General features: G+C 34.7%; 1 protein-coding gene across 3 annotated transcripts in view; it reads right to left on the bottom strand.

The window, feature by feature from the left end:
• Positions 1–976: 976 nt before the first annotated feature.
• Positions 977–26716, bottom strand: part of LOC149413555 (protein Fe65 homolog) — a 209056-nt gene continuing 183316 nt past the window's right edge. For all 3 annotated transcript variants that reach the window (XM_089644772.1, XM_089644771.1, XM_089644773.1), the window contains exons 4-13: positions 19966–20028; positions 17708–17946; positions 16748–16946; positions 15850–16042; positions 13591–13718; positions 11882–12081; positions 10237–10439; positions 9665–9841; positions 7159–7389; positions 977–5816 (exon numbers count right to left, since the gene is read on the bottom strand). In XM_089644772.1, coding sequence (XP_089500898.1) covers positions 7204–7389; positions 9665–9841; positions 10237–10439; positions 11882–12081; positions 13591–13718; positions 15850–16042; positions 16748–16946; positions 17708–17946; positions 19966–20028 — 1588 coding nt within the window. In that variant the 3' untranslated portion in view covers positions 977–5816; positions 7159–7203. The remainder of the gene's footprint in view (positions 5817–7158; positions 7390–9664; positions 9842–10236; positions 10440–11881; positions 12082–13590; positions 13719–15849; positions 16043–16747; positions 16947–17707; positions 17947–19965; positions 20029–26716) is intronic.

Below are 26716 nucleotides of genomic sequence, written 5' to 3'. Positions count from 1 at the left end.
AATATCTATTTCTATGTTGTAAATACTTTAGGGTGGACCACACTTGACCAGTGTTAAAAAAAATACTTACAAATAAATTTACATTACAATCCAATAGTACGGATTATCCGGGTCAAATTTTATAATATATACACGTTTCATCTCCGTCTCAACCTTAGCGAAACACCAAAACACACTTCCTTAAGTTAATTTTAATATATTTTTAGTGTTGCATATTTCATTTCACACAGTACAAATTAAATCTAAAACAAATATTATATTCTTACAATTACATAAACACACATTCAGATCATGAAAATTAAAAACGTTTTTTAAGAATGCAATATTAAAAAATGATTTAATAATCTCCTACAGTGTCTTTCGTAAAGAATTCAGCAAATAACTTCTAAATAAAATATCATTTAGCCTTTGAATATTATGGACTAATGCTGGCTAACGACTTGTTATTATCCGAGTTAAATATCTTTTTATATTATTGTGATTAATGTATTTATTAATGAGATATACATATATCGTTAAAACCACGGAATATAGACAGAAAACTAAGCAAAATTTCTCTCATATTCGTCATTTTCGTGTTGGTTATTTAATGTATTTATTATTGAGATATATTATTGTATTTGTTAAAACCTCGGAATATAGATAGAATGTTAGCGAAATTTCTCTCATATTCGTGTTGGTTATTTAATGTATTTATTAATGAGATATATATTACTGTATTTGTTAAAACCACCTAATACAGAAAGCAAACTAAGTAAAATTTCTCTAATATTTATCATTTTCGTGTTGGTTATTTAATGTATTTATTAATGATGTATATAATAGAATATCGAAAGGAAATTAAGTCAAATTCCTCTCATATCACACTTCGGCCGGGAAAGGTAGTTCTACCCTTTCGGTCGATTGATGCTTAACGCCGGGAAGGGAAGTTCTACCCTTTGCGCCGGCCTCATTTCAACGGCAGAAAAGACGGAATTATTCAATGTTTTTATATTAATATTATATACAAATCTCTTTATAAAGGTCCCAACTATATGTTCATAATTATCGAATCGTAATGCAAGTCTGTTTTTAATATTTATTTTCGTGCCTTTCGTTTACGTCGTTATTTCAACAAAAGGACAGCATATTATTTGTTATTGAAATAATTCAATTCTTGGAATGAGGGTTTTTATGACCGTGAAACCCGATTCGAATCTCTATCTCTGTTCCGCACACACTCAACTCCTCATGTGCAAGCGAGCGAGAGATGTCGGGTGTATTTAAAGACAGCCGGTATGAGCAAATACCGATAGGAAGACCGTCATAAACATTTTACAAGGTTAATTGAGTTGCATTTCAAATAATATTAAATTTTAGTCTAGTACTTTTATAGCTTCGGTATGCTAAGTTACTACGTAGAAATTTTTAATAAAATATTTTAATTATTTTCGAAGATATAGCGATTTAAAACAAATTAAAGAAATTCACACAGGACCTTTATTTTCACCCGAAGTCAGGGTAGCGCTAGTGCAAAAAATACCCAGCCGAAATGTGATATTTGTCTTTTTCGTGTTCAAGGATATTTTATCAAAAGGACACTATGTATGTATATTGAACCCTTATGTTGTCCCATTTTACTAGTTCTGAGACAGAGATTTGCTCCTTTGCGGATATTTTTTAATCTATGGTTTCAACTCATAATATAATTAGCTTATTAACTCATACAAGTATTTCACACATGTGAACCATGACTCATGAGATGTAAGACACGTCTTATAATTATTACGTATGTCATAAATTATATTTGTTATGAAAATCACAATTCAAAATATTATAACAAGTCGTTTGCACTCAAAGGCTTAAATTAGACACGAAATAGAAGTGCAAAGCGTTTAATATATAATTTTCTACAAAATGGGTCCCGCGTAATAATATATAATAGTGTCTATAAAGATAATTTTGTATTGAAATCAATCCTTACGGACACTTTTTAATCCCTGCAACCAGCAATTACTTAAAAGCTACGTAAACATATCTATTGGCAATGATCCATTTATTTTTTTTTGCTAAAATAGAGTTAAAAACGACCAAGCATGAGAAATAAAAGATAGAAATATTACATATTTCTTGTTAATTTTTGGGTTTATCTTGATTTTTTATTTTAGGCTAGTTTCAGTTATTACATATGTTATCAACTTCCCTTACAACAGTACACTTAAATTTTAAAAATCCACATTAATTTCGTCTACATGACAAGAGAACTTAATGGACCGTCACATATAGGTATAGAAGTTATTTTGTTGTTACGTGAAATGTTATTTTACAAATCAGTGGGATTAGCATCTGTGAGTTTTGGATCCAAAATCAGGTGATTACTACTGCTCTTTTGGAACCATTGTCAGGGTTGACAACATAACAATAAATGAGTCATCGACTTGCAAAACCTGCTCTGGAAGTTTCTGCTGGTTCTGTTACATTCACAAAAAGTGCTTAACCACTTACGGACTATGCCCGAGTATACTCGGGCTGCTATAAGTGCGGAAATTCCCACACCCGAGATAACTCGGCCAAAATTTGCCTGCAGAAAAGAACACTCCCGAATATACTAGGGTGAAAATAAAAACGATTTTGATATTTAGCATAAACGGTATATTCTTTTAATATTCAAAGTGCTCCAAACAGTTTTTCGTGAGACCTAAAGATTTCTGAAAAATTGCAGACCAGGTTTTGCAAGTCGACGGCATTATTTTTTCTCAAATGCAGATTCGAACAGAAGATTATATTTAAAAAAAATAAAATTATCATCATATTTGAGTATTTTGTCTTAGTTTAAAAGCACTGTACTGATCAAATTCCGAAGGCAAAAACAAGATGAAAATCAAAAGGAATAAGTTTAAAAAAAAATCATTGGATTATAGATTGGAGTATTTGTTAGCTTTTGGAATTGTGAAAAATATCAAAATGGACTAATCTATCATGTTAGCATAAATTATTGTAACACATTTATTTTTAATCGCTAAGAATAATTCATAATTATTTATTAATTTAAGACTAATTTTAATCCTTATTTGTAAATAATTAAATATTAATACGTATGGTTATAGTACAAATACTAATATCTATAAAAGTTACATAATGCTGTTAAAACACACTGGCAAACTATTTGGTATTGAGTGACTAACAATTAAAGTATGCAATTCAATGTTGAATTAAATTAATTTTGTGTATGTTCTGAGTATTATTACGTATTTTAAGGTTACAGGATGGTACGTCCAAAGAAAATGCGCCCAAAAACATTTTCCAGTGTACAAATAATAATAAAGCAGTTGGTGAAAAGTATTCATTTTGTTTGTTATAGTTCTATCTTTCTTTTATAAAAGACATACCGTAATACGGTAGTTTTCAAACTATTTTTGTCTGAATTGTGTACATAACTGTGTATTTGGAAGAAAAGACGAAAGTTCTTTAGATAAACTACCTGTTTACCTTTATATGTTGCAGTTTATTTATAAGCTTTGGAATAACATTTAAACTTCATCAAATAATCATCATTCTTATAAATCAAAGCGCCGTCATCGTGATTTTTCATCAACGAAAACGTTGCCATATAAATTATTTATGAATATTATCATCCATGTGTATATTCCCAACATTTGAATTTCCTAAATTGAAAAATACATTCTTATTTACAAGTTTTAAAGACCCTTTTCCAATTCATAGCATCCCCATGATTTTCAAATACAATTCTTTATTAATTTCTAAATTAAATTAAGCAAATGACAATATGCTGTTGATTTTGGTAAGATTTAAAAATACTTGATAATAATATTAGTACTGCAGGATACAATTTTTAAACTGTTACAATTTAATTTAAGCAAGAAAACCAACTCAATCATTCAAAATTCAATGCAAGCATTACCCGCAAGAAATCCAATCTATAATGTTTATTTCTATATTCTAACATTAGCAAATGTTGTTACTACAGGGTGAACAAACAATATTGTAAGTAACTATAGCAATTCTATAAAAATACAACTTTACTTGAAGATGGGTTGCGGATTGGATATATTAATTTTTACATGCAGATAGTGCTTGTATCTCCAAAAAGATGACATATTCTGCTAAACGGCCAAATTCCAAGATCTTTCGTGTCAATATGATGAAACGCCAACGGAACTAAATCGCCGCACGTTTGGGCATAGTTCTGAGGTGGGTTAAGGAAGGGGTTTGTAAATGCGGGCCTTGAAGAGGCTAAATGATTTTTGGTTTCAATTCATCCAACTATCCAGTAGGAAGATTTTGATGGCGTTGTGCTCAAATGTGCTATGTGCAAACAATTATTATTGCATTAATTTGTAACACAGATGAAATAGACATTCCTGCCGTCATAAGCAAAAAGGCAGTTGGAAATTTTCAATGGTCACATTCTGATATACGAGACTTTTCATGATTATTAACCAATAATAATAAAAAGAACATCAGAATGTGACCGACTGCCTTTTTGCCTATGATGGCAGAATACATAAACATACCTTATATATTACATATTTTCTGTTGCCTTAATCCTTAACCTGTTGAAGGCCAGAGCATTGGTTTTTAAAGTTTTACCAGCCCAAACGATTAATTTTGTTTTTCATTCATTTTTCGAAGCGTTAAGGTCAAAATCGCATCGCAAATTATTCTAACAAGGATCATATTGGAAGGCTCGCATGTTCTCAATAGACCGATCGGCGTACCACTGGTTAAGACACGCTAAACAAAACAAATTGTTCTTATCATAGAGTGTGCAACATCAATGGGTAATTGAAAAAGTCTATGGTGATTTTAGTTGATTTAAACATTCAACAGCAAGGATTTTACAGACCACGGACTATAGTTGATTGAAACTTTCAAAAGGGAAAGAGTAACGGACAAATTTAGTAGATTAACGTGTCCAAAAGTTTGAAGTAAGTTTTTATGTTGAATTTTGATTTGCACTTAAACCATTTGCGCACTCTACCACCAATTTAGTCAATGCTATCTGCAAACAATAATCAAATGTTGTACATTTATAGAATTATCAATACAAGATATACATTATTGAATAATATTTTATAGCCTATGGATGCACAGAAGCGCCGAGTGGATAGTGGTAGGTGGATTAGTGGGGAAATAGATACAGTTTGGCCCTGTTGTATGAAATCCCGTCACATTTGATACTGTCATCTAATCGGTCATGTTGAAATTTTGACACTCAGGACATAAAAAAACATTTTTAACGGACTGTTAACTACTGCCGATCAACCGTTGATCAAATTTTATGCATAACGGTTATAAAAATTTGATGATAGAGATTTTCGAGAAGATATGGCGACACATAGTATAAGAGCGCAAGCATTTGTTGTTCAAAAAAGAAAATCGTAGTTAACAAGATATCCTCTTTTACAATATTGCATGAATTATTGTAGGTTATTTTCTTGTTTAGAAAGACAAATACTATCCCAAATGTTTGGGTTGTTTGCTTGAACCTGTCGAGCATAACTATCTTCAAAATTATATCAAAAGCTGAATCAGCGATATACGGTCCGTTACAAGATTTGAAGACAGTGTCAAATGTGGCAGGGGTAAACAGTGGGACCTCAGGTTAGGTTAGGTTAGGGTTATTTATAAAGTAATATACAGGCTAGAGATGCGAGGGGGTGTGAGGGAGGACATTGCAGTTAGGTGAGGCTGCGAGGGTGGGGTGGATGGGGTGGCAGGGGGCGGCGGGTGTCGAGGGTGGGGCTGAGCAGGGAGCGCAGCTGGTCGCTGTGGTGATGCGTCAGCGGGGACTGAAGATGGCGGTGGGGAATCACCTGAAACAAACAAATCATTAATTAATTTGACATTAGATTCAAGTCCCCCCTAACATCCTCTATACTGATTTAGATGCAAATCGGTGAAGACCTCAATAATTTCTAGATGGATGCTGATATTTAGCATTTTCATTTTAGATTCAAGACATTAATAGTTCTTTTTGAAAATAATAGATGGCAGTACCTCCGTTTTTAACTAGTACGTGGAGCGATTGTGTACGACAGATGTTTACATATTAATACTGGTAACCGGAAACATAACATGATGAAATAATGGGTTAGATTATGTAAGGTAAGGTTAGTACAGGTTAGGTTAATTAAAAATAATAATCACTTTTTCAAATACAAGAAACTTATTTTGTGGCACCATTTTTATTCAAAATAAATAATGACTTAGTTTTAACTATTTTTTTATTGTTCAGGAAACCAACATGGTTCATAAGCAATGCTTACTTCATCAAGTAAGAATTGCTTACGAAGCATGCTTGGTTATTTATTTTAAACAATAATCACTTAATATAATACCGATTTTATAATTATACTGCTTTTAAAGTGGTTAAAACTAAGTGATTATCATTTTTAATTAAAATTGTGCCACAAACTAAGTTTGCTGTGTTTGAAGTAGGTTAGGTAAGGTTAGTTAAGGTGAGTTTTTTCCTTCATTGTTATGTTTTGTCAACGAAGTCCACTACCATCGTGGGGTCTTTAGGGAACCAAGGAGGAGTGGAGAGGAGAGACGAAGGCCTCTTCCCTCGTGGGACCTTCAAGGAACCAAGGAGGAGAGGAGAAGAGCAACGAGTCCCTCTTCCCTCGTAGGGCCTTCAGGGAACCGAGGGGGAATGGACTCTTCCGCATTGGGGCCTTGAGGGAACCAAGGAGGAGAGACGAAGTCCTCTTCCATCGTGGGGCCTTTAGGTAACCAAGAAGGGGTGGAGGGGATACAAAGGCCTCTTCTCTGGTGGGACCTTTAGGGAATCAAAGAGGAGTGGAGAAGAGAGATGAGGCCACCTTCGTGAACCAAGCACCTCTTGTGGGGCCTTTACGGAACCAAAGGGGATTGGAGAGGAGAGATGAGACCTGGGAAGACACATTGTGGAACCAGAAGACATAGCCACATATCCAATAACAACCCTGGTGAACTTTATAAAAGGGACGGGGTGACTGTTATAGGAATGAGGTAAAATGGGAGATAGCACAATGGGCCTATGGCCTAAGTGCTCACGGGAACTACACGTAAACCGTTTACGCTCTATAAATAATTACTATTAATAATTAGTTAATACTGTGGATTTAATGGGCAAAATCAACATTAAAACGAAAAAAAAAAAAGTGTGACACCAACCTCCCTCTCATTGATGATGAAGGGGGCCGTGAGCGCGGCCTCGTCTCAGGACGTCCTGCGCGAGGTGAGCGAGCCCACCAGGGACTTGAGCGTGGCGCCCAGGCCGCCGGTGCCACCGCCTTGCCCCCCAGAGGCGCACGTGGCGCTGGAGCCGCGACGGGGCGCCAGAGAGGGGGGCCCGGCGCGCGAGGCGCCCCCGGGGTGGGCGTCCAGACACTTTTGGTAGCGCAGCTGGAAAACACAAACATTCACAGTTAAAATATTAATTTATCATCATAGGTTATCTTCAATTATATCAGGTTTCAGCAGAGGTAGATCAACGATGCGTTGATCTGATTAAATATCACAGACTACTGTAGCGTCAGTGTCCGCAGCTCTACATATATCTATCTCTCGCTGGACCGCGAGGAGTGAAGTATTAAATTGTAAAATGTACTCCTTTGTAAACTGTCCCCCACAACACAGGTGAACTTTTAGCTTGGACGACATTAAAAATTCTCTGGTAACATAAAAACATGAATAAATAAAATAAAATTAAAAAAATTTACATAAAGAATTCCAATCCTTAATTAACATTAGTCACAGTCTTACTTATAAAGATTCCCTAGTACGCCGCTGCAGCGCTGGTATAGCTATACAGTGAGAAGGGCCATATTTAACCCAGGCGTACCGTGTTCAATTCCTCGGCTGGCTAAGTCCTCCATCACAACACAAGCAACATTTTCCGCTTTCTGTGGTGGTAGTAGGAGATTTTCAAATATTGTCAGGTTATTCGTAACCCGGGAATGTTTGTCTTTCTTTTTAAAAAAAAAAAAATAAATAAATATACTGTCATATACCACGGGTTAAAATATTTACTCATAATAATATTCATACTAGATATTTTTAGACTGGCACCACTTTGTTCCAATTCTCAAAAACACAGTCATTTTTGCATTTCGCGTTCAGTTGCTAACTTCATGTTTCTTCAGATGACATTTGCGATGTCATTGACCCGGTCTGCTTTGAATTGCTGCGAAATTTGGAAAATTTGATTATGCGTTCCGTATTTGCTTTGGTAAATCGATAATTTGATTTAAAATATTCCCCTGATAGTGCTGCCAATGGGTATTACTGCTTTTTTTACATTTTCATTGGGCGATCGATCGATATTTGTCAAATCAACAAGATTTTTAACAAAGTCCACATCTCCGTCTTAATACGGTAGTAATACGTCGCTAATCCTGGGAATCGGCAGTTTAAAAATCTGTCAATCACTAATACTGCGTTATTACGGCCGGTAAATGCAATACGATTATGTGTAACACTTTCTAATAACTTGTTCTTATCCCTCCGTATTATCTATTATGAGTAAGACGGCCAGTGTATAAAGTATAATCCAACTGGAATATGAGAGATAATATTGGCATATGATAACAATTGTGAATCAAATACTTGGGTTAATTTGTTAAAATCCATTCAATTATAAGATTTTATTTTATATATTCAACTAGCCAAGGACCCTGGCTTTGCGTTGCCCAGGCTTTAAGCATTAAAATCAATAAAATCAGATGTAGACAATAATTTTCCTATTATTTTGACCGGGTGTGCAAATTTTTATTAAGAAAATATCAAAACTCTGCTTTAAGGGGAGAAAAAAGTGGATAGGGGTAGTTTTGCGATATCTCATGCAGACAGTGACCTTCCTCTTGTTTTGATATAATGAATAATATAATACAGGGTTTTCCAATAAGAGGTGTTATTTTGAATAGCCCGCTATTTCGGTAGATGTTACTTTTGAAGCTGTCATTTTTTGACATTTGACAAGAAGTAACTACGCCATTAATAAAAATGGAACGACACACGCTTCAACAACGCATTGAAGTTATTAAAATTTATTATTATTAATTATTAGAATTCCATCGAAAAATCATCTTGAATGAAGAGGCCCATTTCCACCTCGGTGGCTTCGTCAACAAGCAAAATTGTCGCATCTGGGGCTCGGAAAACCCAAGAGTTATTGTTGAAAAGCCTCTCTATCCTCAAAGTGTGACTGTTTGGTGCGGTTTATGGTCCGGCGGAGTCATTGGACCTTACTTTTTCGAAAATGAGGCTGGAGCAACAGTTACGGTGAATGGATTGCGCTATCGAGAGATGATTAATGATTTTTTTATGGCCGGAATTGGATGGTATTGATCTGGGCAACAGCCACACAAGCAACAAAACCATTGATCTTTTACGATTGTATATCAAAATAACACCTCTTATTGGAAAACCCCGTTTTATTTTACACAGCTGAAATTATTTATAAATAAACTGTTTTTTATAAATTAAATAATAATGTTATTGAATACATATATAAAAGAAAAACTTGAGTTACGTCAGGTCAAGAATCAGAATAATATAAAAGTACGTATAAGACGATATTATATGTATATGAATGAAGCAAGACGTGTTCCGAAAGTTGTGTGGCGGTCTCTCCCTCTGCCTACCCCTGCGATGAAATTATCGTTAGTTATAACGGTACCTTGCAAGCGGCCTCTATGGTCTTGCAAAGCGCCCCGCTGGACGGCTCACACTGGAACACGTGCGCCACGTAGAGGTCCTGCGCCGTGTGCATGACGAAGGCGCATCGCCGGACATCACGCCCGATGCCCAGGAAGGACAGGTATCTCACGCGGCATTCCGCCACCACGGTGTCATCCTGCAAATTAAATAATTAACAAATTGGGTGTTAGGTTAGGTTAGTCGGTTAATATAAAGACAGCAAAACTATATCCTTTAGTGTGCCAAGAAATCCACATTTTTACCCGTCGTGTGTCGGCGAATCCACAACTTGTTTTAAACCGGATTTTCACTCTGGCTGGTGCGGAGTTTCTCAAAACATTGAGTTGACAGTGAACACGTTAAAAAGTTAATTTCAATATGTTCGTAAACATAACCACACTGTTTACCCACTACTTTGCCTATTGCAAATTCTATTTTTCTCCAATAATTTAAATGATTTTTTTGGAAATTTTATAAATGGAACTCAGTCATAGTAAATTTATTCCAAGAAATTTTCCATCTCATCTAAAAAAATTGAAAAAGAATACTCACGCTCTGCTGCAGAATAGAGATCATAGATGGTGCTACTTGCACGCTGACGGGGGCCCATGCCTCCCGCGGCACCGTGGCGGACATGAGGTCGATGGCGTCGTTGAGTATCTCCATGCCGGTGGCCTGCGAGACCTCCGTGCTGCCCAAGTACGCCGCCCGCAGCACTTTCTTGGGCTCCTCCATGGGCGTGGGGAAGGATTGTGCTAGAAGGACGAAAATATATTGTTACCAATATACAGAGTTGAGTGATTAACCTTTCTGCACCAAAAGGGGTACTACACATCCCCCAAATGAGGATAAAAAAAAATTATCCTGCTACTATTTTTTAAGATATTAAATAATATATATAAAATACTGACGAAATTACTGTCTCCCCCCCTGAATTCGCATTAATTTAAAAATAAAATCCTTGCCGCAAACAAGCTTTGCGTTATTTAATGATTGGCTGCTTGATTGATTGTGCGAAGGTGGGCAATGTCCAGTTAAAAAGGAAGGTATAAATAGTGACTAATATTTATATATATATATTTTTTTTTTTAAAGAAAGACAAACATTCCCGGGTTACGAATAACCTGACAATATTTGAAAATCTCCTACTACCACCACAGAAAGCGGAAAATGTTGCTTGTGTTGTGATGGAGGACTTAGCCAGCCGAGGAATCGAACACGCTACGCCTGGGTGGGACCCAAGCGCGATGTCAACTCGGCCACCGACCGGTCACTCGGCCACCGACCGGTACTAATACTAATAATAATTAATTGATTTAATACTAATAGGGCCAAAAAAATATATCTCTTAGTGTGCCAAGACATCCAAAGCGGATTTGCGAGTAGCTCACTGCACTTGCTTCGATTTTACGGTATTTTGAACATTAAAATTGCTCCTAGCATACTAAAATATATTTTATTCGTTTGGCAAGAAAATAATGTATCTGAAATAACACATCTGCCCTGATGATGGACACTGCAATGCTTTCCGAAACGTTGGCTAGAGAAGGAGTTAGCGCAACACGGCATGACACCCCAAAAACAAATAACAAAAATACTTTTGGCCGTGAAAATCTTAAATCATAATATATCTGAATATTATTCTAGCTTGTAATTATGTCATTAGCAAATATGTTCACAAAATTCCGTGTCAAATGTGATCATTGTATTTCACAGTCACAGTAATGTATTTCATTTTAAAAATCTTAATATTACAACTTATTTTTACTGTGAAGAATGCGCATTTAGCTGGAAAATATAATTACACTCAAGAATATTTTCCTTTGTCTTCCACACAATATATGTTTTTTAGAGATAAATAAAACATTTCTCTGAATATTTAAAAAAAATTACAAACATGTAAACACATTAATTTGGTAAGACATTACAATTTACAAATTCATCATTGTGCTAGAAACAATTAGGTCAGCTGGTGTACGGCGGGCGATTGCGGCATTCCAAGGGTAAAGAGACATGATCGCTCTGCCATATATGGGGGACCTTAGTGACCCCCCTCCGGGTGTTATGTGATTTTTACCTTTAGGTACGTAAAGGTTAAAAAATAGCTTGCAGCAAGCGCTCCATCGTGATCTTCTTACAGATGTCCCGCAGCGTGTTGGCGACAAGGTCAGGTTAGGTTGCAAGAGTTACAACTCACCAGTCATGGGCTTGGCCCTGCGCTGCTCTGTGGGCAGGTTGGTGGGACGGGCAGGCGGGCCCTGCAGCGAGCGCTCGATCATGATCCTCTTGCAGATGTCCCGCAGCGTGTTGGCTATGGTGCGCGCCGGCATATCACAGCGGAACACGTGGCACATATGGCGGCGGGTCACGCGGTCGCGCGCCACGTACGCAAAATCCCTAAACATCAGAATTAAGCATTAGGCAATTAAAAAAGATACATCTTGAAAACATTTGTAGATCTTTTGTAGTGTAGGTTAGTTAATCTAAAATATTGGAAACTTTCATTGTTTAACATTGAAGCATATCTTTTTTAGGCTGTACGTTAAAACTTCAGAAAGAATGCATTACAACTTGTCAAGGTTAACTTTGCAGTCGTTGGCATCATCACAGTATATATGTATTTCTAAAACAAATACAAAAAATCTATCGTTTAAAAAAATTGTCATAAATACAGAAGTTCATTCGTTAATTCGTCTTCTTTTTTTATTTATTTAATTAAAATCAAATTTAATAATATAATTATTAAGTTCTGCAAGTATTTTTTGTTTTTTGTTATTGTTACAGCTGTTTCGGCTTTCAAGGCAACTTTCAAACTGTGGTTTTAACCACGTTTAGACGACTTATTGATGATTCTATTTCACCCCTTCCCAATTTAAAATGATTTATTACCGGTTAAACCGATTTATCAATAAAATAATTGTACAATAGATTTCATATTCTGTGGGGGTATTTTGAAGTCTGTTTTCTCCACATTAATTGTCCCCATTTTAATTATTTAATAATGATGTGGTTGATTAATAACAACCATATTTAAATGTGTTATATTGTTCAGGTTTTGTGAACATACTTAGAAGCGGGAATAAATAATTTTCCTAACTTTATTAATTAATGTAATATTAGTGTCATTGGTTCTTTTATTGATTTCTAATTGTTCAAGTAAATAAAGCCCTTTCTTTCTATATGTTAATTCGTCCTTTGATGTCCTGCAATATTGAACATACCAAGCCTTAAATTTTGCAAAGTCACAAATCCACCACGGTCGAGCCGTTGTGTAAGTAATATGTTAATTAGTAATAATGCAAAGAGGTTGTTTGTCTCCCACAACAAAATTTCACATTATTTACAAATGTATTCTGAGGAGAGAACTTATTGAATTTTTGAAAAATGCCAAATAAATAAACTGTCAAAACATATATTTGTAGCCGGCCGAAAAGCATGTGACATCTCGGTACATGCGCGGAAGTACTGCAGCACTGCCATTCACAATTGAGACACAATTGTAAGCACATTGATCACTTTGAAAGAAATGATCAATGATCACTTTGAAAGAAAGCTCATAATTTTGTCATTTTTAGAGACATTAAAAAACTAATTTTATCATCATTATTAACTCTTTAAAACTACATTTTGAAAAAAAAAAAAAAGTGGAGACCTCATTGATTTAATTATAATATGCAGAAATCTTTTACCCTAAATCTATATTCCGACGGTTGATGGAACCTTATAAAAAGCATACAAAATAAAATATGAAACAATTAAGAACGCATACCTCTCCCTGTTGGTCGAATCAAATAGCATGGTCCAAGATAGCATTGAGAAAAGTTTAAAACATTGTTAGTACAGGTAAGATTGATTAGTCATAATTTGAAGGTTATCTTTATAACGGATGATGGCCATACTACTGACCTTCCGTTGTCTCGTCCCACGCCCCAAACGCGAATAGTGTGAATCGGCTGCGTATGAAGTGTGGTTAAGTTTTCTGGGTCCATAAGTTTCAGAGCTCCTTCATCCAAGTCCATGAATAGGTCCTTACCCTGAAATAAATATTTTTATTAATTTATATTACACAAAGAACAAAACGTCTATTGACATCGTTTTGGAGGAGATGTGATATTTATTTATTTATTATTTTATTTACGCCCTAATGGGCTTTTACATGAAAATATACATTTACATTGATTACAATAATTGAACATAAGAAGATAAATGGAGTTAATTGTAAGAAAGCAACACATATAATAAAATTTTGTGCAAATTAGCAAAACACTAATAAGATGGATTCAATATAAAATATACCCAAGCATGAAATAGTAAGTAAAAGAAAGTTCAACATAAAAAGTAAGTAAGTGGGTGTGTTTAAACCCAGTATTAATTGTGAGTTTAACAAATCGATAAACCAATATAAATTAGAGTGTAACTTACTCGTGAGGTAAAGAACATTATAACAGAGATTTAAAAAAAAAAAAAAAAAAAAATAACAAAATAAGAGTTGCACCTGTAAAAAGCAAAAACTAATAGAATTTAGCAATATCGACATGAATAAGAAATAATAAGATCTGAGATGGAACATAGTGTTATGTATAAAAAGTAGTTAGTAGGTATATGCATACAATTATAAGTGTATAGTAGAGCAAATAAAAAACAAACAAATATGGATATAATTTACTTGAAAGGTTTCGAATGGGAGAAGATGTAATAAAATTATTAAAGCTATAAAAGTTAATTATTAGCCGATAGAATCGAAATAAGTTGCCTTTTAAAGCTCACAAAATTGTCAAAACCAAACATATCTATAAGTTCACAGTATTTATTCGCAAGGTTGTGAATTCTAGGAATTGGTGAAAAAATAGAATAATTAGTGTTGAGGTTCTTGTTAAATTTAAAAGTATCTTTACTGCGAGTTTGCCTAGCAGGAACATTAATGCAAATAAGTTCCAACAAATTAGGGCTGTCAATTAAAGATTTAATAATTTTGAATAAAAATAGCAAATCAATTAACACTCTTCTATCAGATAATTTAAGAAGTTTAGTTTCAGCAAGCAAGTTATTGTAATTTATAAATTCGATTGGAATTTTCATTTTAAAATTAATGTACCGAAGGAATTTATTTTGTACCTTTTCTAATGATTGAGAATGGACCTTGTAGTACGGTGACCATACGGTGGAATTGTATTCTAATTTGCTTCGTACTAACGAGCAATACAGATGTTTTAATGTTGACATACTTTTAAAATTTGCTCCCATTCTCAAAATAAAACCTAGTATTCTCATCGCATCGCTTGTTATTTCATCGATGTGTTCGTTAAACTGTAGACTCTCGTGGAATATAACACCAAGATCACGAATCTGTGATACACGAAGAAGATTAGCACCATTCATAAAATAGGAAAAATTAAGTGGATTTTTGCCTTTGTAAAAACTGATAATCTGGCATTTACCTAAATTTAGTTGCAAATCATTGACAGAACACCACGCACATAGTTTATTAAGGTTCAACTGCAAAATTGCGCGATCGTCATCGTCTTTGATTATTCTGTATATCTTCAGATCGTCGGCAAATAACAGGACTTTAACATTAGTAAAAATATTAACAATATCATTGATAAACAAACAAAATAATATTGGGCCCAAGTGAGATCCCTGTGGTACTCCGCTCGAGGCAGCAAATGTATAAGAAGTAAACGAATCTATCTTGACTGCTAAGTACCTTCCTAATAGATAACTCTTAAACCATTCCAACATGCTCCCTCTTATTCCCAACAATTTTAGTTTACGTAATAATATTTTGTGGTTTACTTTATCAAATGCCTTACTGAAGTCAGTATATATGGAATCAGTTTATGACAACATACATAAACGTCTTTTGATACAATGTGACACAACAGACTGGGAAGTCGAGTTTTGTAATGAAGTAGTATGTATCCAGTCTATTTATGTCACAATTTGACACCACTTGTAGTTGATAGTGTCACACCGAAAGATCACCTACCACACTCGAACCTAATTCGTGCAGAACTCAGAAGTTTTTTTTCTGCTTGGATTTTCGAGGTTAAGCCAACATGGCAACATTTTCACCTTGTGTAATGGTTTATTGCAATGTTTTTTGTGGTTTCTGCAAAAGTTCAGGCACACAATGATTCAGGATTTAACAAATAAAGGACTCACGTCTCCCCATCGTCCCACGACATCCAGCAGGTCGTTTCTGCCCAGGCTTAGGTCCACGATGCACTTGTTGACGGCACGGCTGCTGCGCTCGGGCGTTAGGTCCTCCTCCGCTATCTCCACCCAGCCGAGGGAACGAACAAAGAAACGTACCGCACGTACGTCTGGGTCGGGTCGCGCTGGATAGCTACGACGCCTGGAAGGATTCACAAGGTTACGTAAGGAAAGTGAAAGGAGAATAAGGTTATATCCAACAGCCAAATTTCATGTAATTTATAAAAATAAATTTATAATTTATAGTGCACACTGAGGGCAAAACTTTTAGAATTTATAGAAAATATCGAACAAACTAAACTGGCATGGCGGTAAGTGGTACTGGGTACTGCCATTGGAATTGTGAATTGTCCTGAATTGTGTCTCGTGATATTAATGAAATTTAAAAAATTTTTGAATAATAGAACAAAAGTGAGATAAAATCGAGTTCTTTTGTTTTGAACAAGAAGAAATAAAAGGTTTGTTTTCGGGGTGGTGTTGTTTTTTGGTATGGAAAACATTATTTTTCATTTCGTATTCGTCGTTTTGTGATTATCGCAAGCAAGCTATGGCTTTCTGAATTATTGGACGGCTTTCGTTGAAAATTTAAACTAGCGAATGCTATTTTTTAAATTTAGAAAGATACATGCACTTTAAGGTCCTGCTAAGCCAAACATAATGACTTGTCAGCAGGTGCCTATATATGATTCTCGTGGTAAGTATGTAATTGGTTTGACTTTTCCACACAATCCTTGTTTATCTTTTTAGATTCACTTTCATCCGAATCCATCATAAATCATTATCTTTAATTAGTTTATCTGAAGCTGTATAGATACTATGTATGCAGTTTTGGGTGTAAGCCACATACTTGTATGCCAGTTCCTCCCGCCGTTTCCTATCGTCGCATTCTGCATCCAGGGCCGAGCTGGTGGTGCTTCGCGTGACCGAGGACGTCATGGCCCCCGGGCCCCCTTGGCCCACGCCTGCCTCGCTGGACGCACCCATCTCCGGGGCCTCACGCTGGATGGTGCCGCTTTTGATGTGCCAGTAGTACGGGCCGTCGTTGTCTGGAGGAATAGAAACATTTTTTAATAAGAAAAATAATGATAACCAACACCACTGCCATAGGTCACCCCAAGTAGTTTGCTACTTTTGGTTACCTAGCAAATGAGCCCCAGTTCACGGGATGAGGTTTGTCTGGGTCTTGGCGGCGGAAGCGTCAGTCCATCTATTACGTGACGACCGAATCGGGAGAGGCCAGTTAAGGGAGACGCCTTGGCTTCTCCAGCTAGACTCTCTAGACACAACGCCTTGCACTGTAGTGGGAGGGAGGGATGGATTCTTACGTTCATCACTCCTGGACACATTGAACTCCAGATTTCTACCCACCCCTCATACCTTTTACATCCTAGAACCTCCTCTCCTTCATTTCCTTAAAATGAGGGAAACTATTTTGTTTGTAGTATTAGGCTGGAAATGGTCCCATGATAACTATATGATAACACAATGAGAATTCAACACAGCTTTAAAAGCGATATAAAGGCATTAAAAGAGATGAATCTAACTTATTTAACCTAGTCTTGTTTCATCACTTTTCATGACTGGTTAACTGACGACGTAGTGCTGACGAGCTGGACCGATGGTCCTCTTTTGAAGCGCGTTGTGAAGCGCGTTGTGAACCGCGTGACATAACAGCTATTCATTCATTCACCAACATATTACCATATGCGACCGAAGTGCATGTGACACTATTTCCAGCCTACATGGTAATTTTTTTTTAATACTAGGTTGGTACCTCTACTGCTACTTGAGTAGGTGTCAGTCCTACCTTCGTGCTTCTCCCAGCCGGGCGGTAGTGGGGGTAGCGCGCCCTGCTGCGGGGCGGGGGGCACCTGCTGCCTTCGCCGGACGGGCACGGCGTACAACTCTCCACGGGGCCCGGCGGCACGGTGACGCACAGCTGCTGCAGCGCTGCCCCCCTTCTCGCTGTCGGCGAGGTCTGCGCTGGTCTTCTCGGGCGGGGGCGAGTCGTCTGCAGCGCTGGCGTTGTAGTCTTTGTCGGATATACTGAAAATTGAATTAGGGATGGATAAATAAATGCACGCAGCGGAGAGATCAATTGTGTCAATGAGGAATACGAATGATCTCAGTAGTAATATCGTAAAAGGGGCCAAATGCCCCAATTATACATTGAAATTGATACAGTTGGCCCCTTTTGCCATACCTATTACTACAGATCAATTAAATTAGATTTTAATATTATTCGCTTTATTGAATTGAATTCAACATTTTGATTGAAAAATGTACCAATTCTATTACTCTTAAATTGATGGCATTTTACCAAAATTAGTTGAATTTTAATATAATTGATCCCATTTACCAAAAATTCTAATTCTACCATTATTAATAAATTGGTTACATTTTACTGTAATTGGTCCCATTTTACAATGAATGGTTCAAAATTATCATAATTAGTTGCATTTAAAAAAAAACAACATAGTCCTTTAATTATTGGTCCCATTAGGTACTATAATTGGTTCGACTTTACCATCATTGGTCACATTTTACCATAATTGGGTCTATTTAACCACAATCGATCCCCTTTTACTAGAATTGGTCACATAATTGACCGTAATTTGTCAATTTTATCAAAAAATTCTTATTCTCCAATATAATTTTTATAATGCTGTATTATAATACCTATTAGGGATTGTTTGATCAGTGCCCCTGATATACAAATAATAACGCCTCCTTCAAAACAAAACACTGTCTTTATTCGAATTTAAAACTACTATAATCAGTGTGTAGGACAACCTGGAGGTCAAGAGGGACCTGAAAGTACTCTCTCTGCTTCTCGAAACCTTACGTCTCCACATACCTCGGTACCCCACCTGCATATATGCATATATACGTATACTTTTCTTTATGCCAATCAATTATATCTTACGGTATAGTAGTCTGGGGAGGATGCTCTAACACGATATTAGATCCATTAATTAAAGCTCAAAAATTGATAATGCGGACTATTTACAAAGTACACTATATTCACCCCACGAAGGACTTATTTAACGACTTCAAAGTACTCAACATAAAATCCTTATACGTCAAAAACATATCCTCCTTCTATAAATTCAAACATACGAAAAAAAATATTTTTGAATCGACCCATAATACAAGATATTCCAACAAATCCAATTATACTATTCTCCCAATAAAAACCTCAATGGCACAAAGACAATTTAACTTTCTTGCTCCAAAAATATTCAATAATTTAACGTTAGAAATAAAATCAATAGCCAAATACGACAGTTTCAGGAAAGCGCTCGGGGATTTTTTGATGTGTGATTGTTATAGTGTTAGTAGCCTATTCCAAGTACTCAGATAGAGATGTATATATTGTTTTATGCGTGAGGATGCGTCATATGGGTGTATGTATACATGTGTTGTTATATGTATATAGGTATGTCTGCTGCTATATACACATGTGTGCTTGCATGCACACATATTAAAAATTATATATATAATTATGTACATTTTTATAATCTTATGCTAATTTACTTCTTTCTCCTTTCTAATTTCTATCTTCTACTTTTTATTACAATTTTTCCAAAATTTTAGCTTCATCTATAGTTACTAATTTCATATGTTTACACTAGATTTCATATTTCATACAAAGTAATTACACTCAATTGGTCACCATGAAACAGGCAGCCGCCTAGTATGGTGATTCATTATATCTACTTTATGTAAATTTCAAAACAATGTAACAATTTAATGTAATAACACTAATAACAATGTATGTAAAAGCCCAATGGGCGTTTAAATAAATAAATAAATAAATAAATAAATAAATAAATGTATTAAATAAATAAATAAATAAATATACTACCGACATCTGTTGGATAAGTCTGTAACCTCTAAGATCCATCTACACTAGAGCCTTCTATGTATTGGAGTTCGAACTATCATATCATACCTATATTGGGGTGTTCATGATTAGTGTTCCAAATAGTAATGAGTTACATAAGTATATAACATGATGATAATATTATAATTAAAGTAAAAGTGTGATATAATATTACTTACATTTGTGGGTCCGACTTAGCGGACCCCAGGGGGGAGTCTGGGTTGCCATTTATACTTTCTCGTCTGAAACAAAGAAATAAACAAAGCATTAGTATTTTTATATAAACATATAAACAACATGTTATGCAGATATCATCGAAAAACAGATCAAAATTTTGATCGAACAAAGGCTGTATGTACTGTAATCAGAAGTTAAACCTCAACACACAAAGCCAATTCAGTACAAATGTTCGTATTTTTAAGTCAACATTCTGTACAATCAATATATTCATCGAAATAAAATGAATTCTGTACAGAGATCAGAATTTTTATCGAAACTAAGTCGATTCAAAGTTTATAGAACAATATTTTAATCGAAATTAAGTTGATTCTGTACAGAGATCGATATTTTCATCGAAACAAAGCCAATTCTATGGACAGATAAATATTTTCATCAGAACGAAGCCAATTCTAAACCTGTTGAGAGAGATATTTTCTTTATAAAAAGTCAATTCTGTAGAGAGATCAATATTTTCATCGAAACAAAGCAAATTCTGTATAGAGATCAATAATTACAACGAAACAATGCAAATTCTGAATATTGATCAATATTTTCATCGAAACAAAGTAAATTCTGTATAGAGAACAATAGTTTCTTCAAAAAAGTCTTTTCTGTATTAACGTCTTCATCGGAACGAAGCCAATACTGAACCTGTTGAGAGAGATATTTCCTTTAAGCAAAGTCAATTCTGTAAATAGATCAATATTTTCGTAGAAACAAAAGTCAATTCTGAACCAATTCAGAGCAATATTTTCTTTAAACGAAAACAACTATCCATGGAGATCAATAGTTTTATCGAAACAAAGCGGATTCTGTGCAAAGATCAATATTTCAAGTACTTATAAAAAACGCACTAACTTCCGATAAGAAACACCAAAGAATGGAAGACCCAACCTCATTCCGCTAAATTCCCATGTTCCCCCTCCTTTCACTTTTACTCTCCTATTTCCGTCTCTACTGTTGCCTCCCTTGTTCTTGCAGAATGTTAAAATATTTTAATTGCAGTTAATTCGTGTAAAATAAAATTGGAAGCGCTGCAATTACGCCTCCCGTTACGGCGGGGCTAATGAAAAAACAAATTTAAGGTTTAATCAGGCGTTATTGTTATTTTACGCGAGCTAACCAATGGTGGAATAACTACGGAGGATGTGTTAAATTATGCATTAGTCCTAAAATAACAAACAAGGAGGAAAATTTTAATTATTTTTTGTTGATTATTTCTTAGGGTCAGCACTCAAAAAAAGTTTATTTATAAACTACATACGGGTTTTTAGGAAATGTTTAGTATTTCCGTTGGATAAAATTCTAAACCGTAATATTTTTGATTTTACAATAATGAACATATCAACACTATATGGTCGGGCATTTTACCGCCAAATTGGGAGCGAAGCGCGGGTGTTTTTTTTAAATTTTAGCGCCAAAATTAGACTTTCCGCAAAATATTCATATCTTATGATCTATTTGATATTTTTCGATGAAACTTTCAGTGTTTTACTTTAAAGAGATGTCTCTATTTATTTACATAGCAATGTATGTGTAATTCCTTTTTTTATGAACAAAAACCTTCTACTTTCTTGGGAATCATAGAAAAAACAGTATTTCACAATCGAAATAACATATAGAAATTTATTCATACAAAATTACAAGATTATTTAGAAATTTTCAATACATATAAAAAAAAACTATAACCTAATAGTAATTCAATGTGTGATAGCGTTCGAAACACTTTCCTTTATGCAGGAGCAAATTGCAAAACTTGCACATGTACCGCGTTTCACTGCGTAGTTTGTGAGCGGAACATAAGCGACAACGATTTTATTTCATTTTGTTGTGTTTCAAGCTCATATCGATAGATCGGGTACCGCCGACAATAGAAAACACATGACCCCGCACCCATTTAGAAACCCTTTTTTACAAGTTTCCCGCTCCTTACCGCTTTGCGCAACAAAACGAGTAAACTCGTCTCCCGCGTCTTACTGTAAAAAGGCGTATGACGAGTTTTCTAGTTTCCCGCAAAGAATGTGTTAAGATATGTCCCTGTGTTATTTAAAAAAACATTTTGTCTTTCTGAGAAGCACCTTAACACACATGCGTACAAAGTGCGACGTGGAAATTATCATCTAATTTATATAAATCTTGTCTTAGCAATCCTAAAGCGTTACCATATTTTTTAACTCCTCGGGCTAATTTGTTCGGTTTTGGGAGCAAACGGCTATTACCCGTAGAATCAATTTGTTCGCTTTTCGGAACAACTCATATGGTCTCATAGAAATCGTTGTCTCCCTTGCCGTTATAGTTAGAAATATGAACTAAACGGCTCAACTAAATCCAGAGTTATCAATAGAGACCGCAATTTGTGAAAAAATTAAGTAATTTTGTGAATTTTTTACTAATTATTTTTATATGAAATGATAAAAAAGTGAGGTGGCGGTAATATATTGTAATACATTTTTCTAATAAAATTTTGTATTTTTTTGTTATCAGTAATTTTAGACGAAAAAACGTAAGGTGATCAATTTTTAAACTTTTTATGTTTGATTAAAAAATTATATGTTTATTTCTAATAACAAAATTTTAAATTGTATTTTATCACCTTATCATTTTATCAGTTTTTATTTTTTGGAAAGGTTCAGAAATATTTCAATTGGTTTGGATTTGATTGAGAAGCGGAAATACACACAAATTCTCCGACTCCAATAAATATAACTATTAATATGCTAATAATATAAAAATAATGATTGGATTATTTGTATAGCGCCGTTTTTGTGAGAAAATTACTTCAAGGGCGCTTAACAACTTAATTTATGCATTTAATTTATTCCTATCACTAACTTATTACTTTTGGCTTATAACTAAGTTTCATAGCTATGGACTTATAACGAATGGCTTATACCTAGCTAAGATTAATGCCGAGTAATTTACAACGAAGACTTTTAACTAATGACTTAAAAATACATATATTTATGACCGAGTGGGTATTTACATGACTTTAATATGTCTTACAGATACGGCTTAAACTAGAGATTTACGACTAACATACATATTTACGTTTACAAATATAGATTGTTATGATTTCTGTCCGTGGTGTCAGTGTTAAGGTATAAAATATTACAAAAATAGTTTACGCATAATAACTGGTTATTCCAGTCAAGGAAAAAAATCCCCTGGAGTGAGCAATGAAAAAAAAATTCTACTGATAAAAATACGGTCATTATTCTTGATACGACAAGTTGAAAAAGTTATTAATTAGTTTTGATCTGAACTCAGATGATCTGTCGATCTTTTGCAAATGTGAAGGGAGTTTGTTCCAAGCTTTTGGACCTGCTACTGCAAAAACTCGGTCTCCAAAAGTGGTATTGGGATTGCTCATAGGAGTCACAGGTACTGAGAGTCTACCCATGGCTGTTGAAGTTGCTGATCGAAGGGTAATATTAACATCGTTTGGAATGCAGAGTTCCGACAAGTAGGGTGGCGCCATGTCATGTACCGCTTTGAAAACCATCCAGCAGAGTCTGAATTGGATTCTCTCAGGGCACTTAAGGTGACACAATACCCTGATAACTGGGATTTGCCCCGACGCTCACATTTTAATTATTTCTGATGAGCTTATGACTAAAATGTTAAATGTTTCTAGAGGGATTCGAAGGGATGCAAGTTATTTATATTTAAGATTAATAAAAACAGGACCTTATCATTAAATATACTATATAAAAAGGTATGTACATTTTATTAATTGTAAAATGTTGTAAGATAAGCGGCAAGCACCAGATTTTATTTTTGTAGACGATGAATTAGTAACTTCCCGACGAATCCCTCTAGAAACATTAGAGATTTTATTAATGTATTCATAAGAATTAATTAAAATATAACACTCTGAAATTTCCAATTTCTATACCGCTAAAGGAAACACAGCCGTAAGTACTTTAATACTGTAACGCACGCAACTGTATTCGTGTGCAGGTGCTGAAGTAGTTAGACCGTTCCAGCTCAGTGTCGGCCAGAGCTCAAGCCGGAAAGGTCGCCTCTGTTCCGGCCCGAATGTACGGTGATTTCTTTTACGTATTTATTTATTTAATCAAACGATTACTTTTAAATCTATTAGTGAAATTTTCTGTTTTTTATAATTTAACTCCTTCCTCAAGTGAGTAAAGGTTTTTTTTATGTTTCACCAATATAAAAGAAAACATTTTTTTTTCAATTGTTTATACTTAAAATGTGCACAGTGGTCATGTTTCAGATAAATTTGGACATTGTTAAAAAAATATGAAAACAGTTTATTTGGTAGAAGTTTTTTTAATTCTTAAGTTTATTTATTTTAATAGTTAAATATTACCTTAAATATTTTTTTGAATAAAAAGTTCCGCTGTTATGTGCGATTTTTATTTGTAATAGTCACACCTAAAAATGATTATCAAGTAAAACTTATTTCATATAAAAAGTATTTCAAATATAATAATTATAAACAATGTAGTTTCTTTTTACATATAAATTATATTATTTGGGTTTCAGTCACACCAATTTTTGGGCACAGAAAAATTGTAACTGATTGTGAAGAACTCAGACATGCCATAAATACCTAATATAATATTTTAACCAAAAATTGCTTTACTTTAAAATGCAAACAGATTTTTCAAGAATTAACTGGGTCTGCCCTAGTATAAGGTATTATACAAAGTGACCGGTATAAAATTTTGGAAATTCGAAATTTTTTTTTCCATAAAACAAATACTCTACATCGAAAGTTTTTCTCCGTACAGACAATTAGACATATGTTACCTATAAAGTACCTAAAGTCATTCGAATATTAAAAAGAGTTATTCATCTTTTAAGTTTAGATTGTTAGATCATTTGTTGTAGATAGAATTGTACAATTATCTCCCCAAGTTACTGCACTTACTTATGTTGAAATGATTTTCAAATTTAAGGTAAAATTGAACCAATTTATAATAAATCTCTTGGCTAATATATACGTACGTTTCAGTTAAATATGGGAAAACAGAAGACAAAATGAGTTTTATCCCGAACAAAATGACGGCACCAAAGAAAATGCTTAACGGAATTGAGACGGTACTACATAAATAAACACTTAAAAGTAAATTTTTGGGCTAAATTTTCTACAGAACATAATTGTAAAATGACAGCTTAATTAATTTTATAAATCTATAAATATGTAGGTATATACATGTATACGCACTCAATAAACTTCCAGCGATTCCTGAGCTTATTCAATTTGAAGTATAAGAAGTACATTCATTTTGGTTTCCGATGACATATTTTTTCCACTTCAAAAGAAAAACAAAGCATTGGACGGTGAAGGTTTTTTGATATCGAAATACTGACATAAAATTTTACCCATTAAATCCCACCTATGTATTGTAAATTCCTCTCGTCCTACAATGAGTTCTGTAACTCATCGGGATTGCTCTAGCAAGAAATAAAATCTAAAATCTGAGATGTAAAAAAACTGTAATGTAGGAACTATTTTCTATGTCAAAGTTTTATTAGTAAAAATATTTTATTTTTCTATTTTTGTACTGTTTCTTATGTGAAACTTATAATTTTGATATCAAAATACCAATGTAAAATTGTACCTAATTACTCCTACCTATGTATTGTAAGTTCCTCCCGTCCTACAGTGAGTTTTTTAACTCATCGGGATTGTTCTATCAAGAAGAAGGATTCAACATGCAAATATTGCGTTAAGCATCTGAAAGTGGCTGAGTGTATAAAGTGTTCAACCTGCAAATGCACCATCCATTTCGAATGCGCTGATATTCCGGCAAGTGTTTTTAAACGCATGTCGCAAGGTAAAAAGGATGCGTGGGAGTGCAATAATTGTATCCAAACCTTGGACAATTTAGATACCCAATCCTGCTCCTCAGATCAAAGCAACGTACTCCTAACTGTTGAGATTAGAAAAATGGCGCTACAAATAGAAAAAATGAGCAGTAAAATGGCGGAATTCGAAAAAGTCATCATTTATAATAATAATGTCATGGAAGATTTTTCAAGTAATATGAAATCTATAAACGAAAAATTAGCTAAAATTGATAAGCTAGAAATGGAGGTCTCAGAATTAAAACAAACAGTTTTCATGTTAGAGAGGGGAAACAATGAAAGGGACCAGGAACTTCTATCCAACAATATAGAAATACATGGAATGCCTGAGACCACCAACGAGAATCTACCTACCATGATGTCGAATATCGCAACAGTCATTGGATGCCCTCTCCATCAAAGCGACATTGAATACGTTAGCAGAATCAGTAAGCGCCATCGTACACAAGCCACGACAGATGGAAGTTCGGGCAACATAATCGCCAAATTCACCTCCCGCAAGAAGAAGGACGAATTCGTCGCAGCCATCAAAAAAAGAAAAGGAATCACTACCAAGGCCATCGGGATGGTTGGAGCTGACCAGAGGATCTTCATCAACGACCATCTCACGCGGAAGAATAAATCTATATTGAGGTGCGCTAAAGCATTTAAAAACGAACACAACTATCAGTTTTTATGGATAAGAAGTGCAAAAATCTACCTACGGAAAAACGAAACATCACCACCCATACACGTCTCATGCGAATTACAGCTAAAAAACCTTGTCTAACTACCATTGCAATATTAAACCACCTATCCTCTGATAACTACTATTTTTTTCGTATTTTTTTTCATATTTTTTTCAATATCACCCTTTTTACATTAACCCCACAT

Source organism: Hesperophylax consimilis, chromosome 21 (genome assembly GCF_061612785.1).
Source record: "Hesperophylax consimilis isolate HC1 chromosome 21, BYU_Hcon_1.0, whole genome shotgun sequence".
NCBI classification, from domain to species: domain Eukaryota; kingdom Metazoa; phylum Arthropoda; class Insecta; order Trichoptera; family Limnephilidae; genus Hesperophylax; species Hesperophylax consimilis.
The sequence above is the reverse complement of the archived record's forward strand: the minus strand, read 5'-3'. Positions and strand labels throughout refer to the sequence as shown.